General features: G+C 40.9%; 2 protein-coding genes across 3 annotated transcripts in view; one reads left to right on the top strand and one right to left on the bottom strand.

The window, feature by feature from the left end:
• Positions 1-67: 67 nt before the first annotated feature.
• On the bottom strand, positions 68-17,769 carry LOC307010242 (uncharacterized protein). The gene is made up of 7 exons (XM_079634757.1): positions 17,583-17,769; positions 14,440-14,505; positions 7,588-7,667; positions 7,142-7,274; positions 5,812-6,096; positions 5,634-5,727; positions 68-5,504 (listed from the first exon to the last, which is right to left on the bottom strand). Exons 1-7 carry the CDS (start codon positions 17,677-17,679, stop codon positions 1,235-1,237), a joined length of 5,025 nt encoding a protein of 1,674 aa, XP_079490883.1. The 5' UTR covers positions 17,680-17,769; the 3' UTR covers positions 68-1,234.
• The window catches only part of nvl (nuclear VCP like), a 30,357-nt gene continuing 24,508 nt past the window's right edge, over positions 17,748-23,596 (top strand). Inside the window, exons 1-6 of one of the 2 annotated variants that reach the window (XM_079634764.1) lie at positions 17,748-18,210; positions 20,343-20,413; positions 20,504-20,556; positions 21,043-21,130; positions 21,232-21,292; positions 22,117-22,275. In XM_079634764.1, coding sequence (XP_079490890.1) covers positions 18,154-18,210; positions 20,343-20,413; positions 20,504-20,556; positions 21,043-21,130; positions 21,232-21,292; positions 22,117-22,275 — 489 coding nt within the window. In that variant the 5' untranslated portion in view covers positions 17,748-18,153. Of the gene's footprint in view, positions 18,211-20,342; positions 20,414-20,503; positions 20,557-21,042; positions 21,131-21,231; positions 21,293-22,116; positions 22,306-23,596 lie in introns of both variants that reach the window. The other variant, XM_079634763.1, reaches the window with a different exon arrangement.

Here is a 23,596-nt window from a genome sequence, read left to right as displayed (position 1 = left end):
ATACATAAATATAGCTTTTTCTGGATGAAATTACACAGTTGAGAACTAGCTTTCACTGCACACTCATTTACTTTGGGGGACAAAAAAAAACACAAACATCCCAACAAAATGCATGAAAAATTGACAAAAGACTAAATGCACACATCTCAAAACCAAGTTAATTTATATTTTTTTATCATTTTTTCCCACGACACACACCAAAAACCATATAAACGGGGTCTTCAAGCCTGGTATAAGTAAACTACATTTTACTTTTTTGACTATTAAGCAATGTTAAATAATAATAATGCAATTACAAAACAGAGTAAGCTGAAATAATCTCACGATTCTTCACCGACTAAATCAACAAACTGGATTAAAGCAGAAAGATATTTTAGAAAACCTGTAATCTTGCATAGTTTCCTTTTTAGCATCATAAATACAGCTGTTTGAGACCATAATGCATAAATTACTCTATAAAAAAATCTACTTGAGAAACAACAGTGATGCGCACAAGTTTCTATGCATAAATCATCATCAGGAACGGACAGTGGAGGAGGTACAACACTGGTGGACTGTAAAAATACAACATATTTAAACTTCAGTGCTAGAAATGAGTAATTATGAATACACGAAAAAAAAACATGATCATCTTAAATAATTTTTGGACAAATTTCTCTTATCTATGTGCAAAACGAATGAGGCTTTATTTCATGAGGCAAACTCTATTTATAAATACAGATAAGAAAAAAGGCACATTATTCAGGTTACAAAGCCACTTTAATTGACTACAATTATTAATGGTTTTAGAATTGTGGATCACTCCTTAAATAATATCTGGTTCAAAATTACAAGTTGTTGTAATAATAAGCTATACAATGTAACGGTCAAACAGTTATTGAGTTATTCATAACCCATATTTAAAATGCCCCATTAAAGGGAATCGGAACCTTTGACTTGTTTTTACATTAACGGCTCCATCAAGGGGAAGGAAAAAAACAAAATTTAACTTTCTAAAACAAATAGATTTCTTAAAGCATATGTGGAAAAGTTTGACACTGTCAGGTAGAGCGGTCAAAGTTCCTTCTTTTCAAAGACAAATCTCTCTTAATATATTCAAAACTCTGAAAATGTACTGCCAAGCTTCAAAAATAGCTTCAAAAATAAACGTCCTTCCAGAAAAGGAACATTTTGAAAAGCATCAGCACCCTTGTTCCTGTGAACCGTTTCTACACGAGCTCTGGCACCGGCGCACTCAGGGTTTAGAGGTCCGTGTCCGTTTAGTTGGCGTGACCAGCGGTTCCAGGCCGCGCTTCGTGGAGGATTTAGGAGAGCCGGTCTGTGACGAGCTGACCTCCATCTTTCTTTGAGACCTCGTTAACACTTGGTCTTCCAGTGCCAGAGGCTTAATGTCCACATCTACAGATTGTGGCTCAGAACTATTAGGGCCTTTTGGAAGCACCGATTTCTTCACGTCAACTTTAGTCGCACTCGTTTTCATTTGCTGGGCCTTACCAGTCCGGGATTTGAGCAGCATCTGCTTCTTCCTCGAGGCGTGAGTCGAGACGTGCTCGCCGATGGCTTTCTTCACTTTTTTGAGTGCCTGCAACCTCTTTGGAGAGGTCTTGCTCAAAGCCGGTTCTTTGAGGGCAGAGTTTGCTTTCGCCTTCTTGGTGAGCGACTTGATCCTTTGGACAACCACAGACTTCGGTCCTTTACGTTTCTGTAATTTCTGTTTGCCGACTTTCTTTGGAATTAATGCCGCCTTCAAACGAGCCCCTTTGAAGGTTTTCTCTTTGCATTTCTTATTTTGCTGAACCTGAAGTTTCTCCCGCATGTTAGAGTATTTCCTCAGGATTCGAGCACTCGCTGGGTTCTTCGCAGCGCCTGCGATCGCACCGAGGCTCTCGGGAGCCTGTGCCGGCGCCACGCCATTAAGACTCTGAGCCTTCGTAGAGATCCGCGTGGCAGTTGTCGGCTCGTGCTTCTCTTTACTCTTCATTACGGAGATACCCTGACCTAACGCTTTTGAGATCAGCCTTTGATTCTTGGGGTTACTCTTCACCGGTGATGCCATAGCAAACTTCTTCAGATGCTTCTTCAACCGTTCGGCCTGGAGGCTCGGGAATATGCCTTGAGACGACCCTGCTCCTGCGGAGGAAGTGTGGAAGCACAACTGAGTTTCTGAAGGAAGTCTGTTGTTCACCTTCTTAACGATGACAAGGGATTTTGTTTCGGTCGATTGCAGGAACCACCTGCAGATACTGGGCAAGTCAAAGGGCTTCATGAAGAGCATTTGCACAGGGGAAAACTTCTGTGGTTCCAATGGTCTTGACTTCCGTGCCCTGCGTTTGCTCTTCCAGATTTCTTTGAGTCTATCTGCCTTGTTTTTGGGTTTCGGTGCAGGCTGACCCTCCTTGTCCATTTGTACCCAACCTTTGTGCATTTTATCAAACGTTGTATTTAAATTAGAAATTAACTGGTGGTGTTCTTCTCCCCTTAGCGCCTCAAAAAATTTGGAGGGATTACAAACAACTGGTTCAGTTCTCTGAAAGCCAGTTATGCATAGGGACTGATCTGGGAGATTCAAAGGGCCTCTTATTTGGGGCTCCGTATGCTTCTGGTTTAGGATTTTAGGTTTTGAACTCAATGGGCTCTCTTCCGCTTCCCCACTTGAGGATGCAGAAACCCGTTGTGGTCTCAAAGGACGCTTATTTTTACTAGGAGGTGTTGTTGAGCCAACCGACTTTTCAGTATTAGGCGCATTCCCTCTTCTCAACGACATGCGCCCAGGGCTCTCTGATGCATCTACGATAGTGGATTTGTTATGGGGAGGTTCTGCAATTAAACTGGCACTACTTCTTAAGGGCATGTGCGCATTGGCCTCTGTTTTTCTACTGGTAGTACTGGATTGTGAACTGATAGGTTGTTCACTGACGCAACTTTTGATGGAACTTTTAACTGGAGAATCTTTAGTAACAGTCGGTTTAGTTGTGCTAATAGTCCTGCTTCGTAGGGGCATGCGCGTTACCCCCTCGGAAGACGTACATGAGTCTTTATTCGTTGCCTGCTCACTAGCAGAGCTGGTCCTTCTTAAAGGCATCTGCCCTGGCTTTTCTGAAAGGCCTTCTGTTGGGTTACTCGATTTGCTACCCAAAGTCCATTCAGTGTTACTTCTGCTTCTCAAAAGCATATTTTCAGAGCTTGGTGGGGACTTTTTGATGGGTGAACAATCTCCATTATCTGACAGTTCAACAGGACTACTTTCAGTTTTAATGGGCATATTCTCAGAGCTTTCAGAGGCTTGATTATTCAGTTTGTGGGGTTCCCCACTCTCTGTGGAGGTGGAGGGGGTGCTAACAGTTTCTGGAAGAACCTCCGGTGACAAAACACTTGGCAACTCTTCATTCATTTTGACGCTTGGACTCGGATATTCATCCCTTTCTTTTGCATTTCTTAATTTTGGTCTGGTTTTGACTGCATGATCCACAACCAGACTGTTACAAGGTTTAGAGGCTGGAAGCTCCTGATCAGTTTCAACAATGTCTAGAGCTTTCAAATCACGCTCTTCCTCAATATGCACATTTGTTTCAGTAGATTGAGTCTTTGGGCTTTTCTCATTGGCACGCTCAAGTTCAGATGCGCCACACTTCACAGAGTCTTTCACTACGTCAACGCTGCCTTTTGAGACTCTACTACGCAAGCATCTGTCTGAGGACACTGTATGTTTTGCATTCACAACTTTTGGACTATGTGGATCCGTTTGCTTCTCCTTGCATTTTAAAAGTGGTTGTACAGTAGAGACTTCTGTTGGGCTGGACACCGCTGAATCCCCTTGATCCTTCGCTGGTAGTTTGGAAGAGTTCGTCGTTTGGAGATTACTTTCAGTGTCATGTGAAACTTGCTCTTGAGAACTTCTATCCTCCTCAGTGTTTGCCTTTATTTCTGATGTCTCAGATTGTTTGTGGACATCTGCTACAGTCTCGACTTCTGTGGGATTTGTCATTTCTCTCTCATTACTCGGTGCCACGTCGACTCCATCGGATGACTCTTTGGCCATGTTAGGGGATACAGGGATCAGTGATGGCTCCAAAGATTTATCCTCACACTCAGCCTTACTTTCTGTACCACATACCACCTCTTCTGGCATTGGTCCAATTTGGGACTCGCATCCTTCCTTCTGTACAGGGAGTTCTGTTGCTTCAGTGGTTTCTCCCATACACATGTCTCCTTGCACTTCTGAATTAGGACTAATGAGAGCTTCTGTGATCAAATCTGGTTGCATGGTTAATTCACTCGGTTTACAAGATGGTTCATGGGAAATTTGCCCATTACTTTCAACTTTACCTGTCTGACTGGTTTCAACCACCAGACCGAGACCAGTTACTTTTACAACATCTCCTGGCATTTCATTCTCCGCTATCTGCTCCGCTGCAAATTTCTGAATAACATTTTCCATGCAGTCCCCTGCAAAAGGTGCATTTATGAGAGGAACACTGCCAGACATAGAAAGGGCCTGCTTCGGAGCAACTGAGGTGTGCATGTCTGGCATATGAGCTGGACAATTCCCACTGGAATTACCTATAGATTTACGAGCTAGCGTACGTACAGTTTTTAGTTCCAAGTACTCCTCAACGTACTTGTGCCCTCTTGTGCTCTTCCGAGCATTTTGTCGTGGATGCAGTCGGTTACGAGATTGAAGCTGACATTCTGTTATTGATTTTCTAACATACACTAAGTCACAATGGCTATCGGTATCATTTATGATACAACTTAAAGAGCCATTACTTTGCCTAAGGCAAGAACCTTTTCTGCTTTTCCTGGCTGTTCTTGGAGATATTGGTAAAAGTACATTTGATGTCTTGTGAATTGTGGAGGGCTTTACAACAGCATCTTCGCTTTGTGCAAATGAGCTTTTCTGTGTGCATTGTGATAACAGATGATCAGACTCTGCAGGCGAGCATAGCTCAGCACTGCATACAGAATCGCTACGTTGAATTTGCTGAATGCTTGATCCTAATATTTTTTTTGCTTCCTGATGATCAGTAGTTGTCTTTGTCATGATGAAAAATTTGTTTGGAGAACTTTCTTTTCCACACTCAACATCTGTTCCACAAGATGAAGACGACAAAACTTCTATCTTGCAAAGGTCAACTGTTTTTTCAGTCATTACACGTGCAACATCTGCATTGAAAACCTCTCCAGTAGGCTTTTGACTTGTCCTGACAACAGATGCCTCTTGAGAGTTTGTAATGCTCACAGCAGCATCCACAGAGCATGTTCTCTCAGACCTTGTTTCAAACGAAGCATGACTGCAGCTGGTTGTCGCTAGCTTCTCGGTCAAATTTGGAGTGGGTGATTGGAAAGGGTTGGAAGAAGCCACAGTCTTGACTTCGCTTTGTAAGAAGCCTAATGCATCAACTATCTGGCGCTGGTGATGCAAACACAGCTTAGACATGAACTGTTCCAAAGTGGACACCGACTGTAGATCTCCTTCTGGGGCGAGACTCAGGTCGACAGAGTCCCTGAGAGACCATGCAAAAAAAGAAGTATATTAGACACCGTCTCAACTGGATAATACTAAAAAACATGTCTTTATGTGATGAGCAAATAATACATTTAAAACTGGTCAATAGAGTCCTGATTTCCTTTACCTTTTGACCAAATGTGTCGCCGGGCTATTAGAGACGCCTAAAGACGTATGGCTTTTGTTGAAACTCTTCCTAGTCGAGAGGTCAAGAACTCCATCTAAAGAGACAAATAATACAAAGCTAAATTGAACAATTCTTTTAAACTAATAACTCTTTATATATTCATAATTGTATACTGCACCTTGCTCGACGTCCTCTACTTTGACCTTTTTCACAGAGAGGTCCAGCGGGGCATCTTGGTCCACCATGATGAACTTGTTCTGCGCAGAAGCTATGTCAACAGCAGTGGGTGAAGTGACACCGCTAGTTTTCAGAAGGCTTTGGTCCTTTTTTCCATTGTTTTGAAGCGAGTCCTGAGAGCACCTTTTTCTTGAGGTATAATACGTAGCCAACTCATTAATCATCTGCTGAACGATACCACAGGCCACCACAGGGATGTGCGGATCCGGGATTCTTGGTGTGTATTCTGTTGATAGTTCAATTAGATTAGTGTTAAAATAAAATGCAACATGAGAAAGTCTGACAAAATCACAGTTGATGTGACCTTCATAGGGATATGCTAAAACTTGATAAACTCATTTAAAGGGGTCCATTTATGCCCTTTTGTCTTGATTTTGTCAAGAGAGTCACCCATCTCCCCAGACTGGCTCGAACGCGCCATTTATTTCCTTTTTCGATGAAGCCCCTCCTTCCGAAATACGAAATGTGCTGTGATTGGTTAGCTGACCCAGTGTGTTGTGATTGGCACACGGTTTAGAGCGTGGTACACAGAAAACTATGGTAATACGAACAGTAATTTATCACAAAACCATGGTTAATTTTCTTAAGGGGCGGTGAACAGTCTTACAAAAGCTACAGTAGACACTACATCAACACTAATATTGGCTAGCAGGCGAGCGGAGCCAAACAGCTTTCCTCTCCGTTTACATCATAGCAACAACATGAAACTTATTATTTCTAGTTGCGTTTATGAGCAACAGTTCCAATTATAAGACATACTAACAAGTTGTGTAACAAGATTGTCCCGAAAAAGTGGGAACTGCTCCATTTCAGGAGAAGCTTTTTGTGCATACTCTATGAAGCGGTTCTCCGTAAAATGTGCAGCACACAGATCAACGTTAGTGTTATAATGTTCAGGAACAGCGTTTAAAATTAATTAACCACCAAGTCTGTCAGCCTTCGGAAGGTCAAACGTGAGTATTGGAAACGGGGTGGAAAAAAAACGGTAAAAATAGCGACAGCACAGTCTTCTAATGAACCTTAACCAGGCCTCGTTTCGTTTTGCGTATTCCGTGGGCGGGGATTATTTAAATGAGGAGCATTATGACTTCATAAGATCCGGAAAAATCACGCTGTAGCCCAAACGAGTCGTTCGTAGCATAATAGGACCCCTTTAAGGTGGGCAGTAACTGCTCTTACTAGAGAAAAGGTTGCAGTCATTCCCATCACTATAATGAACCATCACTGATCCTGCATTATTACACAATTGACAGACCATGAGGTATACTCACTTTTCCTCTGCAGCACTGCATTCAGGAACTCCTCTGATTGCCACTCGAGTCGGTTGATATTAGAAGGATCTTTACCTAGTAAAGGTTTCCCTCCACTTTCCACAATTTGTTTGTTGAGTGCAACTACATGTTCCTGTTCATGGGGTAAAAAAGAAGGGGTGGAATAAGAGTAAGGGTGGAGGTGTGCACAGGGCGTTATTACACACTTCTAGGAGACACACATGCAACATGTACTTAAAATGTATTCAAAACCATGGAAAATGGAAAATGAAATTAACATGTAAAAAGCTATTATTGAAACCTTTGAACACATTACTTGAAATAACTGTAGAGTCTATAATATAGCTAGTGCAAGAGACATAGGTAAATCGAAACGATTCTTCCAAGTGTCTTGACATATCAGGAAAGGGGGGGGGGGGGGGTAAATGAACAAAAAAAAAAACTACCTTCACTTTTTCTCGTCTTAAGCAGCAGTAAAGACAACTTTCATCAAATGACCAATTTGACACACTTGCAGGCTTACAATCTGTGGATCCAAAAGAAGAGGCAGAGTTCAACCGTGTGTGCAGGGAAGGGAAAGACCAAACTGTACCGAACACACAGCGCTGCTACTGCTAAAACACTACTAGCAGGTTTACAGACTAACTGGCAGTCTATTTAAGTTAGCATGACTGTCAATTTAAAACTGGGATAAGTAGGCTTTTGATTAATTCGATTAAATTGCATTTAAGTCCTCAAGTGCCAGCACCACCTCAATGTCTGACAATTGTTTTGGGTTTAAAATTCTCAAGTTTTGTCCAGTCTTCACCAAATTTGGTTCACATAATCAATGTCACATGATGCGACTATACCTGCTAAGTTTGGTGACAGTGCCACTGGGGCGATGGGGAAAAGCAGCAAAATAGCACATTTCTCAGCATTCAAGTTCCCATTTCTCTTACAAATGTACATTTTTATATTGGATAAAAGCATCTGCCATAAACGCATAGCAACAAACAGTGCATTCATGGCATCGGTTTATCAGTATGAATGTTATTTGAGAATTGAAAGCATTATAACGGCCAGCAGAGAGGATTGGGGATTTAGATTTATTCCAGTAACTTAAACATTTGAATCAGAAAGAGATTTATTGCTTGTATGTAAGGGGACCAAAGTGATTTCTGAGCCCTTTTTCTTGTGTTTGGACTGGGCAGGAGAGCACCAATAATCCTCTCAGCAGTTCGAGAGTCCTCTGTAGTCACAGTACTCTGTAGGTGTAGGTACTCGATGATGGCGGAGTAGCACTACACCAGCGGCTCCTGTCGCGGGCTCAACTTCCTCAGCTCGGGAAGCTTCTGCTGGGCCTTAGTTCACACATAGAGCCCATGTAATACCCCTTATCCAGCAAGGCAGTTTGAGCACTGGTTCAGAGCCGGAGCCTAGTTTTAAATCAGTTCTTCGTCTTCCGACACTCAAAGCACCACAAACAGAAGTTGTTCGTAAGTAGCACCAAAACATTGCTGGTCTAGAAGTAAGAACTGCTTGCGTGAGGAGCTGGGCTCACCGTGACCAACAAGACGTGACATAGCAGCTAAACAAGCCAAAGCCAAAACACAAATTACGACGAGCTGCACAAACAAGTTGGATTCGCCGTGTTTGAATGCCAATGTAGGTTCACAAAGCCATGGGCATCAATAGTAGCGCAACGTCCGCAATTGTTGGTGTGTTTGGCAGTGCCGCGCTAGTGTTGGGAAAGATAAGACGTATACAGTGACGCCAGACCTGGCTCTGTGGCTCTCTAGCCCTCGCCAGTCGAACCAACACTAGCTCTGAACTAGCACCCGGTCCATGCCGGTGGAAGAGGGCATGCGTGTCCCACTGGGAGATGGTGGTGTCCCACTGAGAGATGGTGGTGCCCCAGTGCGGCTCTGGATGGGGAGTTGCTCCTGAAGTCTCCTCATCTCCACTGTTGGATGAGACTCATGCAGACTCATCACGATTGTGTACGAGGCCGATGACGGTAGTGTTGTCTGCAAACTTCAGGAGTTTGACAGAGGGGTCTTTTGCAATGCAATGAGGAAAGCAGAATTATGCTATCATCAGAGCAGAGAGTAGCGGGAGCGGTCAGTGAACGAGAGGCTCCGCTCCTGAGGAAAGTCAATCACATGGTTCAGATTCCCAACTTGGGGAACTCTGATTTCTTGTGTCGCTCTGGAGATCCAGCACCACAGGAACCACTGGCATCACCAATCCACCAATCCTCACACAGACACAGGTGATGTTTACATTTACATTTACATTTATTCATTTAGCTGACGCTTTTATCCAAAGCGACTTACAATTGCTATATATCAGAGGTCGCACGCCTCTGGAGCAACTAGGGGTTAAGTGTCTTGCTCAGGGTCACATTGGTGTCTCACAGTGGATTCGAACCCAGGTCTCTCACACCATAGGCATGTGTCTTATCCATTGCGCCACCACCACCACCCTGTTGGGAACCCCAGCTCCCCTCTGCCTATCCTACAAATGGTGCGGTCCAAAGAAAAAACAGAGGCGTTGCTGGTTTTGCCAAATATTTAGACGAATGAGGTGTGTTTTGCCCATCTGATGCATCACTCTAGCTATGTTTCCATCCACCTATTTTTTAATGTGCATTTTGGGATATTGCATTTAAAAAAACAAATGATGGAAATGCCAAGATGCGCATAAAATCTCAAAATGTGCATTAAATACTCCGCACTAAATTGAGGCAGATAAGACAATATGCGCATAATCTATGATGGACACATTTTTATTGAATAAATCCCTCGATGCGCAACAATAACCTCATGTGGCTTCGCCTCAGCTGTGATTGGATAACTGGAGTAACCAGTGGACCAATGGCATCGCAGCGCCTCTAATGTTGGTTTGGTGTCGAAGTGTGTGATCAGAATGATTGGGTTTAATCCCTCCAGAAGCGTCACACACACGAGTGTGTTCCCGAACACCAGCATCCGGACGCCAGAGAACACGACAGTGCTTACTGTGTTTCTCTGACGCTCGACACACACTCGATTATGATGGAGGAGAAAACATCCAGATTGCAGAAACGTAGTTTATTACTGATATTGAGCGCTAATTTCCCAGGAAGATGATTTTGTTCTCTTGATCACAACTGTGAGAGATTCACAGGGCAGTGTGCATCACATTTGATGTGACTTGTGAGAACAGGGCACAACTCTTTCTTTCCAAGACATCAAAACACAAACTAGACTGAAGCTTGAGATGATGATATGACTTTGTTCTGTCAAACTTCTTCTCACTGCTACTCTCTGTTGGTTTAGGGGATTTATTTTTCAATCTGGCCTATCGTTTCTGAAAATAGTACAATATAAAGCCTGTTAACTAAACGTGTGTGTGCATCAGCGGGCGGTTGTGGCGTGGTGCGGAGGAAGAACAAACAAGGCTTTATAACTGAAGCTGTCAATCATTGCAGTGTACAGTCCTGTTACTGAAGCTCTTCTATGAAGCTCTTTAGAAGACTTGGGTTTAGATTAGACTGATGATTGATTATTTTCACGATTCCTTTATTCCTTTTTTAGATCTTTTAAGTTTTGGAGGAATTGATTGGACGGTTAAAAATCTCTCAGGTTTCATAATATCTTCATTATTGTTTGGAAGATGAATTGTTTGAAACAACATGAGGGTGAGCACATGACAAAATTTAATTTTTTTTATGTAAATTTCACTTTATAAATACAGTGTGGCGAGTCTTGGATAAAACTAACTCTGTATCGCGAATCATATCGCTTACATCAACGATACATAACAGCGCATTTTTATATTGCGGTATAACGATGTATCGTTACACACCTGATTTTGGCATATATTATTATTATTATTATTACTACTATTCACCTATATAATCATATAAAAAGCATGTCATCGAATGCAACATAACAGATTTGATTTGACAGTTGAAATATTATTAATTTCCTAAGGAGCAAAAATAAATGTATGAGTGTTAAATAAAACACTAGAAATTTGACATTGGATCTTTTAAGTGTGTAGATTATCACAAACAGCAGCCAATCAGCAAACAAGAAGAATTCATATTAACTTTTACAATGGAAACCAGAATAAAGCACATGTGACTGTGTGAATGCAGGACGCTACAGAAAACTGACAGACACTGGAGTAAATAGTGATACAGCGGCGATTCATTGGTCTAAACTGTAATGTACTGTTTTATTGTAAATAAAGTGCTCTTATTGTAGGCTATATTAATAGAAAAAAAGTTACACATGTCCTTGGTAAGCAAAGCAAAAAGAACATGCATGAATGGGAACATAAAGTGCGGGACGTGCTTGATGTTAAAAAGAGTTATTAAGTGCAGGAAGCCACACACACACACACACGGTATTGTCATAAATGGACGTGAAGAGTTGGGGGGGGGGTCTGATGTGTAACATTATATTAGATCTGTGCATTATGTCTTAATATAATAAACCTGCTGCTGTCTGTCATTAATGTTAATCAAACAACAGGAGAGGGACTGAATAACTTGTGTAGTAGAGATGCACCGATTGATCGGCTGGTGACCGGAGTCGGACGATTTTCACGTGAGCGGCGACCGGTCGGCCAGTCTGACGTATGCCGATTTTATGCCGGTCAAATGCACACGGCGCCGCAGGATTAACATCACGCAGCATCAGCATCACATGTGCACACGGAACGCACATATAGAAAACCTCGTGAATTACGACCGTTTCACACCGCAAGCGTGAGCGGCACGGGGTTTTTTTTTCGTGCATGTTGATCAAAGAGTGCGTTCACACCGCGAGCAGGAGCGTCTCGTGAGCAGCAGTGAAGCGCGGGTTTCAGCGCGAGTCTATTTCTGCTGCGCTGCTCAGTTAAAGTGAAAGCACACTTTTGATGCAGGGCTCTACGCTAACTTTTTTCCCAAGGAGTACATGTGCTCCTAAATGAAAAAATTTAGGAGCACACAAAGAAATTTAGGAGCACAGTACAAAAAAGTTGTACTTTTAGCCACACTCCTAAAAATATCTTCTTTTGTGTTCAGCACAATAAATACATTAATACAGGTATTTAACAACAGTGAGAGTAAATAATGACAGAATTTTTATTTTTGGGTAACTGTCCCTTTAAGGACAAGCGGCAGCATGTTTACTATTAGGGCTACTGTCACTTTAAGATCTGCGCGCAACGAGTCTACACGCATTTTACAACCAGATTTTTTTCTTAATTTTTTTCTACTGTTCTTTCACTTTAGACATAACCAACTTTGTTTATGTAAACCTTGTGTGTATTTGACAGTGTTAGCGCAATACGACTCGAAACATAACTTAGTCCAGTATCTCTGTTAACAGGCTTTTAGTGCATGTGCGCGTCGGGTGTTTGCCTCAGAAAAGCGCTCGCTAGAACAGAGCATCAGCAGCGAATGACATGTTTAACCGGGAAGGCTTTAACACATGCAAATAATTAATTGTTATTAACTACAGTGTCCCGTTCCTCTGCATTTCATGTGAATATACGTCGTGCTGTACAGTATGTTGAGACGGAGCCGCCAGAACTGCAAACTGATAGAACGCACGATCCTACGATGTTTCTTCAAAAGCAGATCGTGGAGACATTTATCATCCACGATCAAGAGATATCGCACAGCCCTACTTCAAGTTCTAATCAGCAACAAACCTTTAACTTAATAAACAGTTGTTTGTGCCATGTAGAGGATGACACATCACCTAATAGTTTTAGTTTTTTTATTTAACATCACCTAACCGCGCGTTTCGCAAAATATGTGACCTCACCTGTATGCGGCGATCTGATCTCACTGACCGACAGCCGTTGTTTTTTATTAGTAGGCTAATGGGGAGGAAAATAAATATATTCATGGATACTTTTTGGAGTCAAAATTCTTTGGACAAAGCTTGAACAAAATTTAATACCTCATTAAATCGGGATTAAGACTTTTTAATACCTTTTAAGGGCCTTCATTTTCCTAAAATGGATTTATAAACTTTTAATACTTTTTAAGACCCCGCGGACACCCTGTTCCATATCCCCCTCACCTGATTCCTCTTTCTCCTCATCTCTTTTTCGCTTAAAATAAAAACTTATGTTCTTCATTTTTAACTATTGTACCAATATTTTCTTTCCAGTTTTTACCTCACTTGACTCTCTCACTTAAAATCCAGCAGTTCCCGCACATTCCCACACTATTTCAGTGATCGGCTCATTGGTTGCGAATCGTCGCTCTCATTTGCATAAAGTTAAGCGCCTCATCATGCTATTTTCACACTGTCTATGTGTTCACATCGCGCAGTCGCGACGCTGTCACGTCCTCTTGCTCTTTTATATACTGTCTATGTTGCTCAGTTCCATGTGAAATCAATGGGATGCTTTGCTTCATCACGCTGTTGTTCAGTGTATTGAGAACAGCCCGTCACTCGCACACTGTGCTCGTAAATTATTTTTCAAGTTCGCACATAACTATTTTTAGGCGCAAATGCGAGTGAAACACTCGCACTGTAGAGCCCTGTGATGGAGAAAATAAATATGATTTCACACAAAAAAAAGAGCCCAAAATGCATAGAATTTGCATATCTAGTGTGTTTTAACAAGAACTGGAGTACGCTATGTAGGGCTGTAAACGATTAATCGCGATTAATCGAATCCAAAATAAAAGTTTGTTTGAATAATGTGTGTGTATTGTGTATAATTATTTTGTATATATATATATAAATACACACACATGCATGTATATATTTGAGAAATATTTGCATTTATATAATGCATATATATTTTATATGATTTATATTATATATAAATAGAACTATTTTATATATAAATAACAAATTTTTCTTAAATATATACATGCATGTGTGTGTATTTATATATACAAAATAACTATACACAATACACACACATTATGTAAACAAACTTTTATTTTGGATTCGATTAATTGTTTACAGCCCTAACGCTATGTCAGAAAAGAAAATGAAGACTGAAAAATATTTATAGAAAATGTGCCCATTTAAACTTGTTTTTATTATTCAGTTTGGGTAAAAGTTGTTTTATAAAAAATATATATATATATATAGAAAATAAATATTTGTGTGTGCTGTAAAGTGGTTAGAAAACATGAAATCTGTATCGGCAGCTCAAACTCAATGAAAAATCAGAATCGGCCTAGAAAATTAATCGGTGCATCTCTATTTTGTAGCTTTAATAATAATTTATTTATAATAAACACACTAAAGACTATCCACTGACTATTTTTGTATTGGCAAACTGTACGTCACCTGTGAGATACACACCTGTTAAACGCCCGAGGTCCTCCACAACCGAGGTCCTCCACAACACTTCCAAGATATCGTCAAGACCTAAAGGAGAACAGAGATTTTAATCAAGACAAATCTCCATTAAACAACGATAATGCATAAAATACATGCAAGACAATTGTCCATTTTGATGTCATGGCTCTCAAATCACAAACAGTTTCCAGTGCAAATATATATAAAAAAAAAAAATGTAAATCAAGATGCCTTTACTAAAGTAACAAAATACCATAAGATGTGTCTTGTTTTCTGGGGATATAAATACAAATTAAGTGAGTTTTTGCTTATAACAAGCAACATTATCTGCCAATGGGGTCAGAAAAATAACCTGGTTTCGGTTTGAATTAACATTATTTTTCTGACCCCATTGGCAGATAATGTTGCTTTTTTCTTCTTAATTTTGATTAATTTCCCCAGAAAACAAGACATAATATTGTATGGTAATATCTAAACAAGCTTAGATCAAGATGCACTTACTAAAGTAGTGAAGACTTTAGTAAGCACATCTTGATTTAAGAATGTTTAGGTATTTGGACTGGAAACCAGAGAAAAAGAAGCAAACAGTAACAGGTATGCAGGAATCCTGAAGTTAACTTCAATACCTTTTTAAGACTTTTTGAAGACCTTCTCTAAATATTTTAAGACCTCATCGCCACTTCAAGTTAGGGCTGGGCGATACGGCAAAAATATCATATCACGATTTTTTTCAGGAAAATCTCGATTAACGATTTTATCACGATTCCTTTTCATGTTGGTTTTACTATTTTGCAAGTGACTGAGCATCACAGCCAAACTAATGTCCCTATTTTAAAAACAAAGCCTTAGGTAACAAAATATAAAATAAAAAAGAATGGCAGACATTTAGGCCAAAGTGGCGAAGATAAAAATCTTTTCATATTTTCTTTGTTATTAAAAATTAAGAACAAAGATACACATACATAACTTAATATACAAATTAAATAAACAGTGCTTTATTTTTTCAGCTACAGGTGTATTTAACAGCATTGAAGAAAGTAATTAAATGAACAAATATGAAAATAAAACACAACTTAGACTTCACTGTATAAATTGTACATTGATTCTTATTAAAGCTACTATTAAAGTTCTCAGTCAAGAGTGAGGGAGATGCTCTTTGTATTTTGTTGTTTTATTAACAGGGATAGTTCTCCCAAAAAATGTAATTGTCATCATTTACTCTCTCAAGCAGTTTTAAACCCGAATAAGTCTCCCTCTTGGAGACTTATAATAATATAGACGAATAATTCTCCCTCCCTCTCGGCATGTGTTCGGCAGACACAGAGTTAAGCAGAACACTGACTGGTGGTGTGCAGGAGCCGCCGGTCACATGACCCGTCAGCAGCAGCTGCCAGTTTGTGGTTTATTTTTGATGCATAAACAGGAAATACTTTTTTTTTTTTTTAAAAGAGGGCAAATTTAAATTTAGCCTAAGCCTTTTAAGAGCTTTTCTTCACACATCAAATGAATGCGGTGTTGAGAAGGTCAAACTCAATGTTTATGAGTAATAATATATTACTGTATGACGCCAGCGACACGATTGGATGAGATCTCTACACGACTTTTAAACTTTTAAATTGCATTTAACGTCAAATAAGCAAAACATACAACACTTAAAAGTAGGAGGTTTTTAAAGATATATTTTTCATATCTGTGTGAAGTAGGCAATCATTTCTGCTGAATTTGTTCATTTTTGGCGTACGGCTTCAGGAAGCTGATCTGGACACAGTTCTGCAGAAGTATGATGTGTTGCTGTCATTTTGAAGGTACACAAACATATATTGTTTACCAGTTTTGCATGATATCTTACTCTTGTCAGAGTATTTTAGATTGTAGGCTAAAAAAACATGCAAATAGAACAACATCTGCATCAGTTTGACGACGCGTGCTGCAAATACTCACACCGCAACCAAACACACACACACACACACACACTGCAAATATGCAAATAGCAGACCACAGAGGAGATGTGTCATGGGGAGCTGAGTGTTTACTGACAGTGTGTGTTGACGTGTGTGTGTGTGTGTGTGTGTGTGTGTGTGTGTGTTTGCAGCACATGTTGTCAAACCGATGCAGATGTTTTCTTAATTTGCATTAGGTGTGTACAATATTGACAAATATTTAACATTTTCTTGATAATGATACTTGGACAATATTTTGTGAGTGTGTTTATTGTGTTGGTGGCGTGCAGGACTGCCGTCGACAGTCGACTCATAAAGCGTTTCATATTCTGTGTTATGTCAGTTCACAGCAGTGCCAGATATGATCCTTTCCAATAAGTATAAATAGATTTTTTTACCTTTTATGGCCATTTTTTTACCTAATTAAATCTATGCATTGTCTTTAGTGTCAAATTCTACTGTACAACAGTAATAGCCTACATTTGTGTCACAATTTCTTCAAGATAAACTAGGCTTATTTGGACTGGCATGAAGACCTGAGTCTCTGCATTACAGTTTTACACTATATTTCTGTAGTTTATTAAAGTAAATTAACAACAGCTCAGCGCTTCACAGTCAAACTATGTCATATTATTAGTAACTGCACTGATTTATGAAATGCAATAGTAATTCATGTTTATAACACGTTATTTTTCCCCATCACAGGCTTGTCAATTTCAAAAGGGAACCTTGAAAAAAAGCAGTTATTCATTTAGTAAAATAAATAGTTTGTATAAAACAAACGTTTAGTCAATACATTTGCTTAACAGTAAACCAACTTATTGACAGTGTCATTTTTTGAAGTGTTTTCACTTCTGCATTGCTGACATTTCCTTATCTGTCAATCACGCTCGTGCTGAACTGCACATGAACGCGCATTTAAAAAACAACTTTCAGACGAACGCGAGCGCGCAGAGAGCTAGCAATACACATAACTCTATATGAATACCAATATCCCGACGAGAAATGGACCGAATGGATGACATGTAAGCGGAAGTTCGTCACGTCTATGATTTGATCACCGAAAGCCAAAGATTAACGGGGTTTGATCCGATCCTGACGGTTAGCGTTAGCATGCTAACTGCAGGAATTAGTGCCCACATTTCTATTAAACTAACGTGAAGAAACAGTGAAAACAGAGTGTTCCGCAGGGAGTGCTGATCTTACCCACACAGTGAATGAATTCAGACCTCCAGCAATCCGCGTCCTGGCGAGAAACAAACCTTTCGTTCGTGCACAACCGCTTCGTACACGGACTCGCCATTTTCTACTGTGAGTGAACGCGCACGTTCACTGATAGCGCACATACGTGTCGCTTCGGCATGTGACGTCATGACGCACGCGTCCTCTTTTTGTCTGTGGTCGACGAACTGACCCTCTTATACTGTCTGTCTATGGAACTGACACACTACAGTCGTGCAGTAATTATTATTATTACCACTTCATGACAGCATTAGGAGAAAAACACACACATTATCTTTGGTTAATATCTCTGTAATATTATAAAAGTGACAATGGCTGGCGTCTCCAGGCCGACAGGTGGCGCTGGCGTGTGTTGAGCAGCAGCGATCAGCATGTGTGTGTGTGTGTGTGTGTTCAGTTTCCACATGTAATGGTACAGTAGCGCGATGCTAAGGATCTGTAAACTTCTTAAATTGTCTTTAGTGTTTCTCCTCCTCATCCTCGTTTAAACTCTTCATTAATGTAAATCCGTGCGTGGCTTCATGTGAGATTAACCATGAGGAACCGCGGCGCTTATAATGTAGACCCGAGACTCAAACACCGAGTGCATCAGGTAAAGTTAAAGCTTTAATATTATTTTTATTAACATAATAGTTTACTGTACAATAACTAATAATGAAGTAATCTGAATAAAAGCGAAGACAGCCAGGGGAAATTAAACATACAGTAACTAAATGCATATAAATACGAAGGAAAGTATTTGTTCCCCAAAGAGTCTGTAATGATTTTAATATACTTCTTATTGATTTTAAGTTAGTAACTTAAAAAATGGGCTTGTCTATGTTTACTTAGCAAGTTTAAACATCAGATGGTCGTGTGAATACCTGTAAAACACATGATATTCTTTCTCGTGCTTCCTTCCCATATATAAACATTGCATACATACAGTGTGTGTGTGTGTGTGTGTGTGTGTGTAAATATATATATATATTACAGTGGTGGCCAAAATTATTAAACGGTAAGATTTTTAAAAATGTTTTATAAGCTCACCGAGGCTTCATTTATTTGATCCAAAATACAGCAAAAACTGAATATTTAAATGTTTTTACAATTTAAATAAAATGCAATTTATTTCTATATTGGTATCAAAGCTGAATGTTCACCATCATGACTCCAGTCTTCAGTGTCACATGATCCTCCAGAAATCAGGATAATATGATGATCTGAAGCTCAAGACACATTTATGATTATGATCAGTGTTGAACACAGTCGTATACAATTTATTATCAGGATTGTTTGATGTATAGAAAGTTCAAAAGAACAGCATTTGTGTGAAATAGAAGCTTTTGCAAAATAATAAATGTCTATACTGTCACTTTTGATCAATTTAAAGCATCCTTGATGAATAAAATTATTAATTTCTTTCCACAAAAAACTCTTACGGACCCCAAACCTTTGAGCGGTCGTGCTAATGTTACAAAAGCTTCTATTTCACACAAATACTGTTCTTTGAACTTTCTATTCATCAAACAAATGTATGTGTACAGCTGTGTTCAACACTGATCATAATCATAAATGTGTCTTGATCATCAGATCATCATATTACACTGATTTCTGGAGGATCATGTGACTCTGAAGACTGGAGTAATGATGCTGAACATTCAGCTTTGATCACAGGAATAAATTAGTTTACTATATAATCACATAGAGAACAGTTATTTTACATTGTAAAACTATTTAACAATATTAAATGTTTTTCTGTATTTTGGACCAAATAAATCAGGTATTAGTGAGCAGAAGAAGAAGTATTAGTGACTTCTTTTAAAACATTAAAGAATCTTACCGTTCTAATCATTTTGGCCGCCACTGTGTGTGTGTGTGTGTGTGTGTGTGTGTGTGTATTTATACAGTCATGATCAGAACGTGTTTTGGACAGAAACATTTATTGGACAGGATAAACAATGCAGATATATTTTTTACAGCCAGTTTTGATCATATTTACCAGGGGTGCCATTAATTCTGACCACGACTGTATATGTGTATATATAATGTGTGTGTGTGTGTATATATACAGTGCTATGCATAAGTTTAGACACCCATGCTAAAGTTGACTAAAAAGAGGAATAAAAAATCATCTTTTGGAAATTGAACTTAATGCCTTAATTTAAAAAAATAGGAAAAATCCAACCTTTAAGGACACCAATTTTCTTTGTGAATGAATAATGTATCGTAAATAAATAAATGTTCTTCCTTAAAATACAGGGTGCATAAGTTTGGACAACCCTATGTTAAATTCCCATAGAGGCAGGCAGATTTTTATTTTTAAAGGCCAGTTACTATATGGATCCAGGATACTCTGCATCCTGATAAAGTTCCCTTGGCCTCTGGAATTAAAATATCCCCACATCATCACATATCCTTCACCATACCTGGAGATTGACATGGGGTACTTTCCATAAGATCATCTCTCAATGCAAATCAAACCAGCTGTTAGGCTAACTGAAATAAAACCATGCCAATCTCCAGGTATGGTGGAGGGTGTGTGATGATGTGGGGCTATTTTAATTCCAAAGGCCAAGGGAACTTTATCAGGATGCAGAGTATCCTGGATCCATGAAGTAACTGGCCTTTAAAAATAAAAATCTGCCTGCCTCTATGGGAATTTAACATAGGGGTGTCCAAACTTATGCATAGCACTGTATATATACATGTATGATTTATTTTCAATGGTCTCTCCTGTTCCAGTTCCTGAAGACACACGATGATCAGTTTGTGGATATCTCAGCCATGGCCTCTGAGCTCCAGCAACAGTTCAGGTGCGTTTCCTCATCACACACACACACACACACACACACACACAGAATTACCTTCAGAAGCGAGTCTGAGACGTGCTTGTGTTTGAGCAGGACTGAGTACGGCCGGAGGAACAGGACCGCCTTCAGGATTCAAGTGGAAAAAGGTCCAAATTACTTTAAATTATTGTATTATTATTATTATTATATGAAAACTGTGTTAGATATTGTTAGATAAATATTCAAATGAATATTTTTAAGAAGTAACCTCTTAACTACGCCCCCTAGCTGTTCTAACCCACTGTAAAACACGGCTTCGCGGGGCTTATTGCTTTATTACACGCTTACCGGTTTGAATCGAGCTACGGCAAGCAGAGAGTTTTGAACACTGGCTGGTTATGTACTTGCTCAATTTATTTTGGATAACTTTTAACCCAAAAAAGTTACGGATTGCAGCTTTAACCAACATAAAATCAAAGAGGGCGTAACGTTTGTTTGTCAGGGAGGTCTAAGGAGGAAAACGCATGTACTCAAGATTAAACGCTTTAAACGAAAGAGCAAAATATCAGTGTTTTAATTTCTGTTCTCTCAAAGCTGCTAAGGAAAGTGTTGAGCTGTTAGTCGTGACACGTGTTGAATGGTTGTGTGTGTAGTGCATGCAGTGATCTGCAGCGAGTCGGACATCTGTAGCCTGGAGAACACACACATGGCCAAACGAGCGAGACGCAGCCGAGAGGACGGGTACGACACACACACACACACACACACACACACACACTCTTCATCCTCAGCTTCGCTGCTCCCGTGTGTTGTTTACGCTGTTCTCTGCTGTGGTGTGTCAGGGGGGACAGTGACGTCAGCGAGTGCAGCACTGACAGCGAGGACGACATCCCTGAGCATGAGGTAACTGCAGCTTCACAACACAACACTACACAGATCTAACGCCGGGCAGACTGTAGCCGCCTTTCCACTACCCTTCAAATTGCCCAAATTGAAAATACGCCCAATGGAAACATATATATCGCAACTCCCATATATCACAGACAGTGTTTCCGCTTGCACGAGGGGGTTTCAGGCAATTCGAAACAAAGGAATATTTCGCAAAACTGCAATGGAAACAGTTTTTACACATTTACACACGCCTGATGTAGATGACAGTGTGTATTTGGACAAAAGACGAGACAGAGTTCTTTATTAAACTCATAAAAGACAAAAGTATTACAGGAATACTGGATTCTAAACAACAAAGAAATGCCACAATTTATCAAGAGCTTGAAGCAGAAATGAGGAGAAACTCCCAGAAACTCCTCATATGAGCCGCTCACAGTATACGAGTTTTCCTTGACATTAATGTTGAATAACACGCATACGTCTCCATCCATTAACCCTCTGGGGACGGCAAACGCGCCGGCGCGTTTTGCTCGTTTTTTTTTTACATAGCAGCAAAATTGACTTAAAATACTCCGTCATTTTTGGTCATACTGTTAATATAATAATGTTTAGTGCGGCGGCTGAGATATACATAAACATGCTAACATCCGTCGCCATAATGTTTGGAATGATTTATCAGGAGAGGAAAGAATATGTTTTAGTCGCATAACATCGGTTAATGGAAACGCAGGGATTTCGCAGTAGTTTTTTATTGACATTTAGAAAATATCGCAAAGGTTTTGCACGGCACTCTAATGTAAACGCGGCTCCTGGTAACCGCTTGCGTTTCTCGACAGCACACGAATCTGATGAACAGCTCTCTGACGTCCCTGTACCAGAGAGGAGCGAGCGGCTCGAACCCTCAGAGCGGCGAGGGCTGGGTCCTGGACAACACTGGAGACGCACAGGAGAACATCTGCATCGACCTGTGTGAGGACGAGTCCGCCAGCCCCGCGGTAAACACCAGCACAAACACCAGCACCACGGTAAACACCAGCACAAACACCAGCACCGCGGTAAACACCAGCACAAACACCAGCACTGCGGTCAACACCAGCACTGCGGTCAACACCAGCACTGCGGTAAACACCAGCACAAACACCAGCACTGCGGTCAACACCAGCACTGCGGTAAACACCAACACAAACACCAGCACTGCGGTAAACACCAGCACAAACACCAGCACCGCGGTAAACACAAACACCAGCACTGCGGTAAACACAAACACCAGCACTGCGGTAAACACCAGCACTGCGGTAAACACCAGCACTGCGGTAAACACCAGCACTGCGGTAAACACAAACACCAGCACTGCGGTAAACACAAACACCAGCACTGCGGTAAACACAAACACCAGCACTGCGGTAAACACAAACACCAGCACTGCGGTAAACACAAACACCAGCACCGCGGTAAACACAAACACCAGCACCGCGGTAAACACCAGCACCGCGGTAAACACCAGCACCGCGGTAAACACCAGCACCGCGGTTAACACCAGCACCGCGTAAACACCAGCACCGCGGTAAACACAAACACCAGCACTGCGGTCAACACAAACACCAGCACTGCGGTAAACACCAGCACCTCGGTAAACACAAACACCAGCACTGCGGTCAACACAAACACCAGCACTGCGGTAAACACCAGCACCTCGGTAAACACCAGCACCGCGGTAAACGCAAACACCAGCGCCACGGTAAACACCAGCACCGCGGTAAACACCAGCACCGCGGTAAACACAAACACCAGCACCGCGGTAAACACCAGCACCTCGGTAAACACCAGCACTGCGGTAAACACAAACACCAGCACCGCGGTAAACGCAAACACCAGCGCCACGGTAAACGCAAACACCAGCGCCACGGTAAACACCAGCACCTCGGTAAACACCAGCACTGCGGTAAACACAAACACCAGCACCGCGGTAAACACCAGCACTGCGGTAAACGCAAACACCAGTGCCACGGTAAACACCAGCACCGCGGTAAACACCAGCACCGCGGTAAACACCAGCACTGCGGTAAACGCAAACACCAGCGCCACGGTAAACACCAGCACCGCGGTAAACACCAGCACTGCGGTAAACACAAACACCAGCACCGCGGTAAACACCAGCACTGCGGTAAACACAAACACCAGCACCGCGGTAAACACCAGCACCTCGGTAAACACCAGCACCGCGGTAAACACCAACAAAAACACCAGCACTGCGGTAAACACCAGCACTGCGGTAAACACAAACACCAGCACCGCGGTAAACACCAGCACCGCGGT

This window comes from Phoxinus phoxinus (genome assembly GCF_949152265.1).
Source record: "Phoxinus phoxinus genome assembly, chromosome: 14".
NCBI lineage: Eukaryota > Metazoa > Chordata > Actinopteri > Cypriniformes > Leuciscidae > Phoxinus > Phoxinus phoxinus.
This window is presented reverse-complemented; position numbering and strand designations above follow the sequence as displayed.

Coding starts and splice junctions, on each gene's coding strand:
- LOC307010242 (XM_079634757.1), bottom strand. CDS start 17,679: ATGGCGAGTCCGTGTACGAAGCGGTTGTGCACGAACGAAAGGTTTGTT. Junction 6,097..7,141: donor TGCAGTGCTGCAGAGGAAAA/GTGAGTATACCT, acceptor AACTATCAACAG/AATACACACCAAGAATCCCG. Junction 5,505..5,633: donor GCGACACATTTGGTCAAAAG/GTAAAGGAAATC, acceptor ATGGTCTCTCAG/GGACTCTGTCGACCTGAGTC.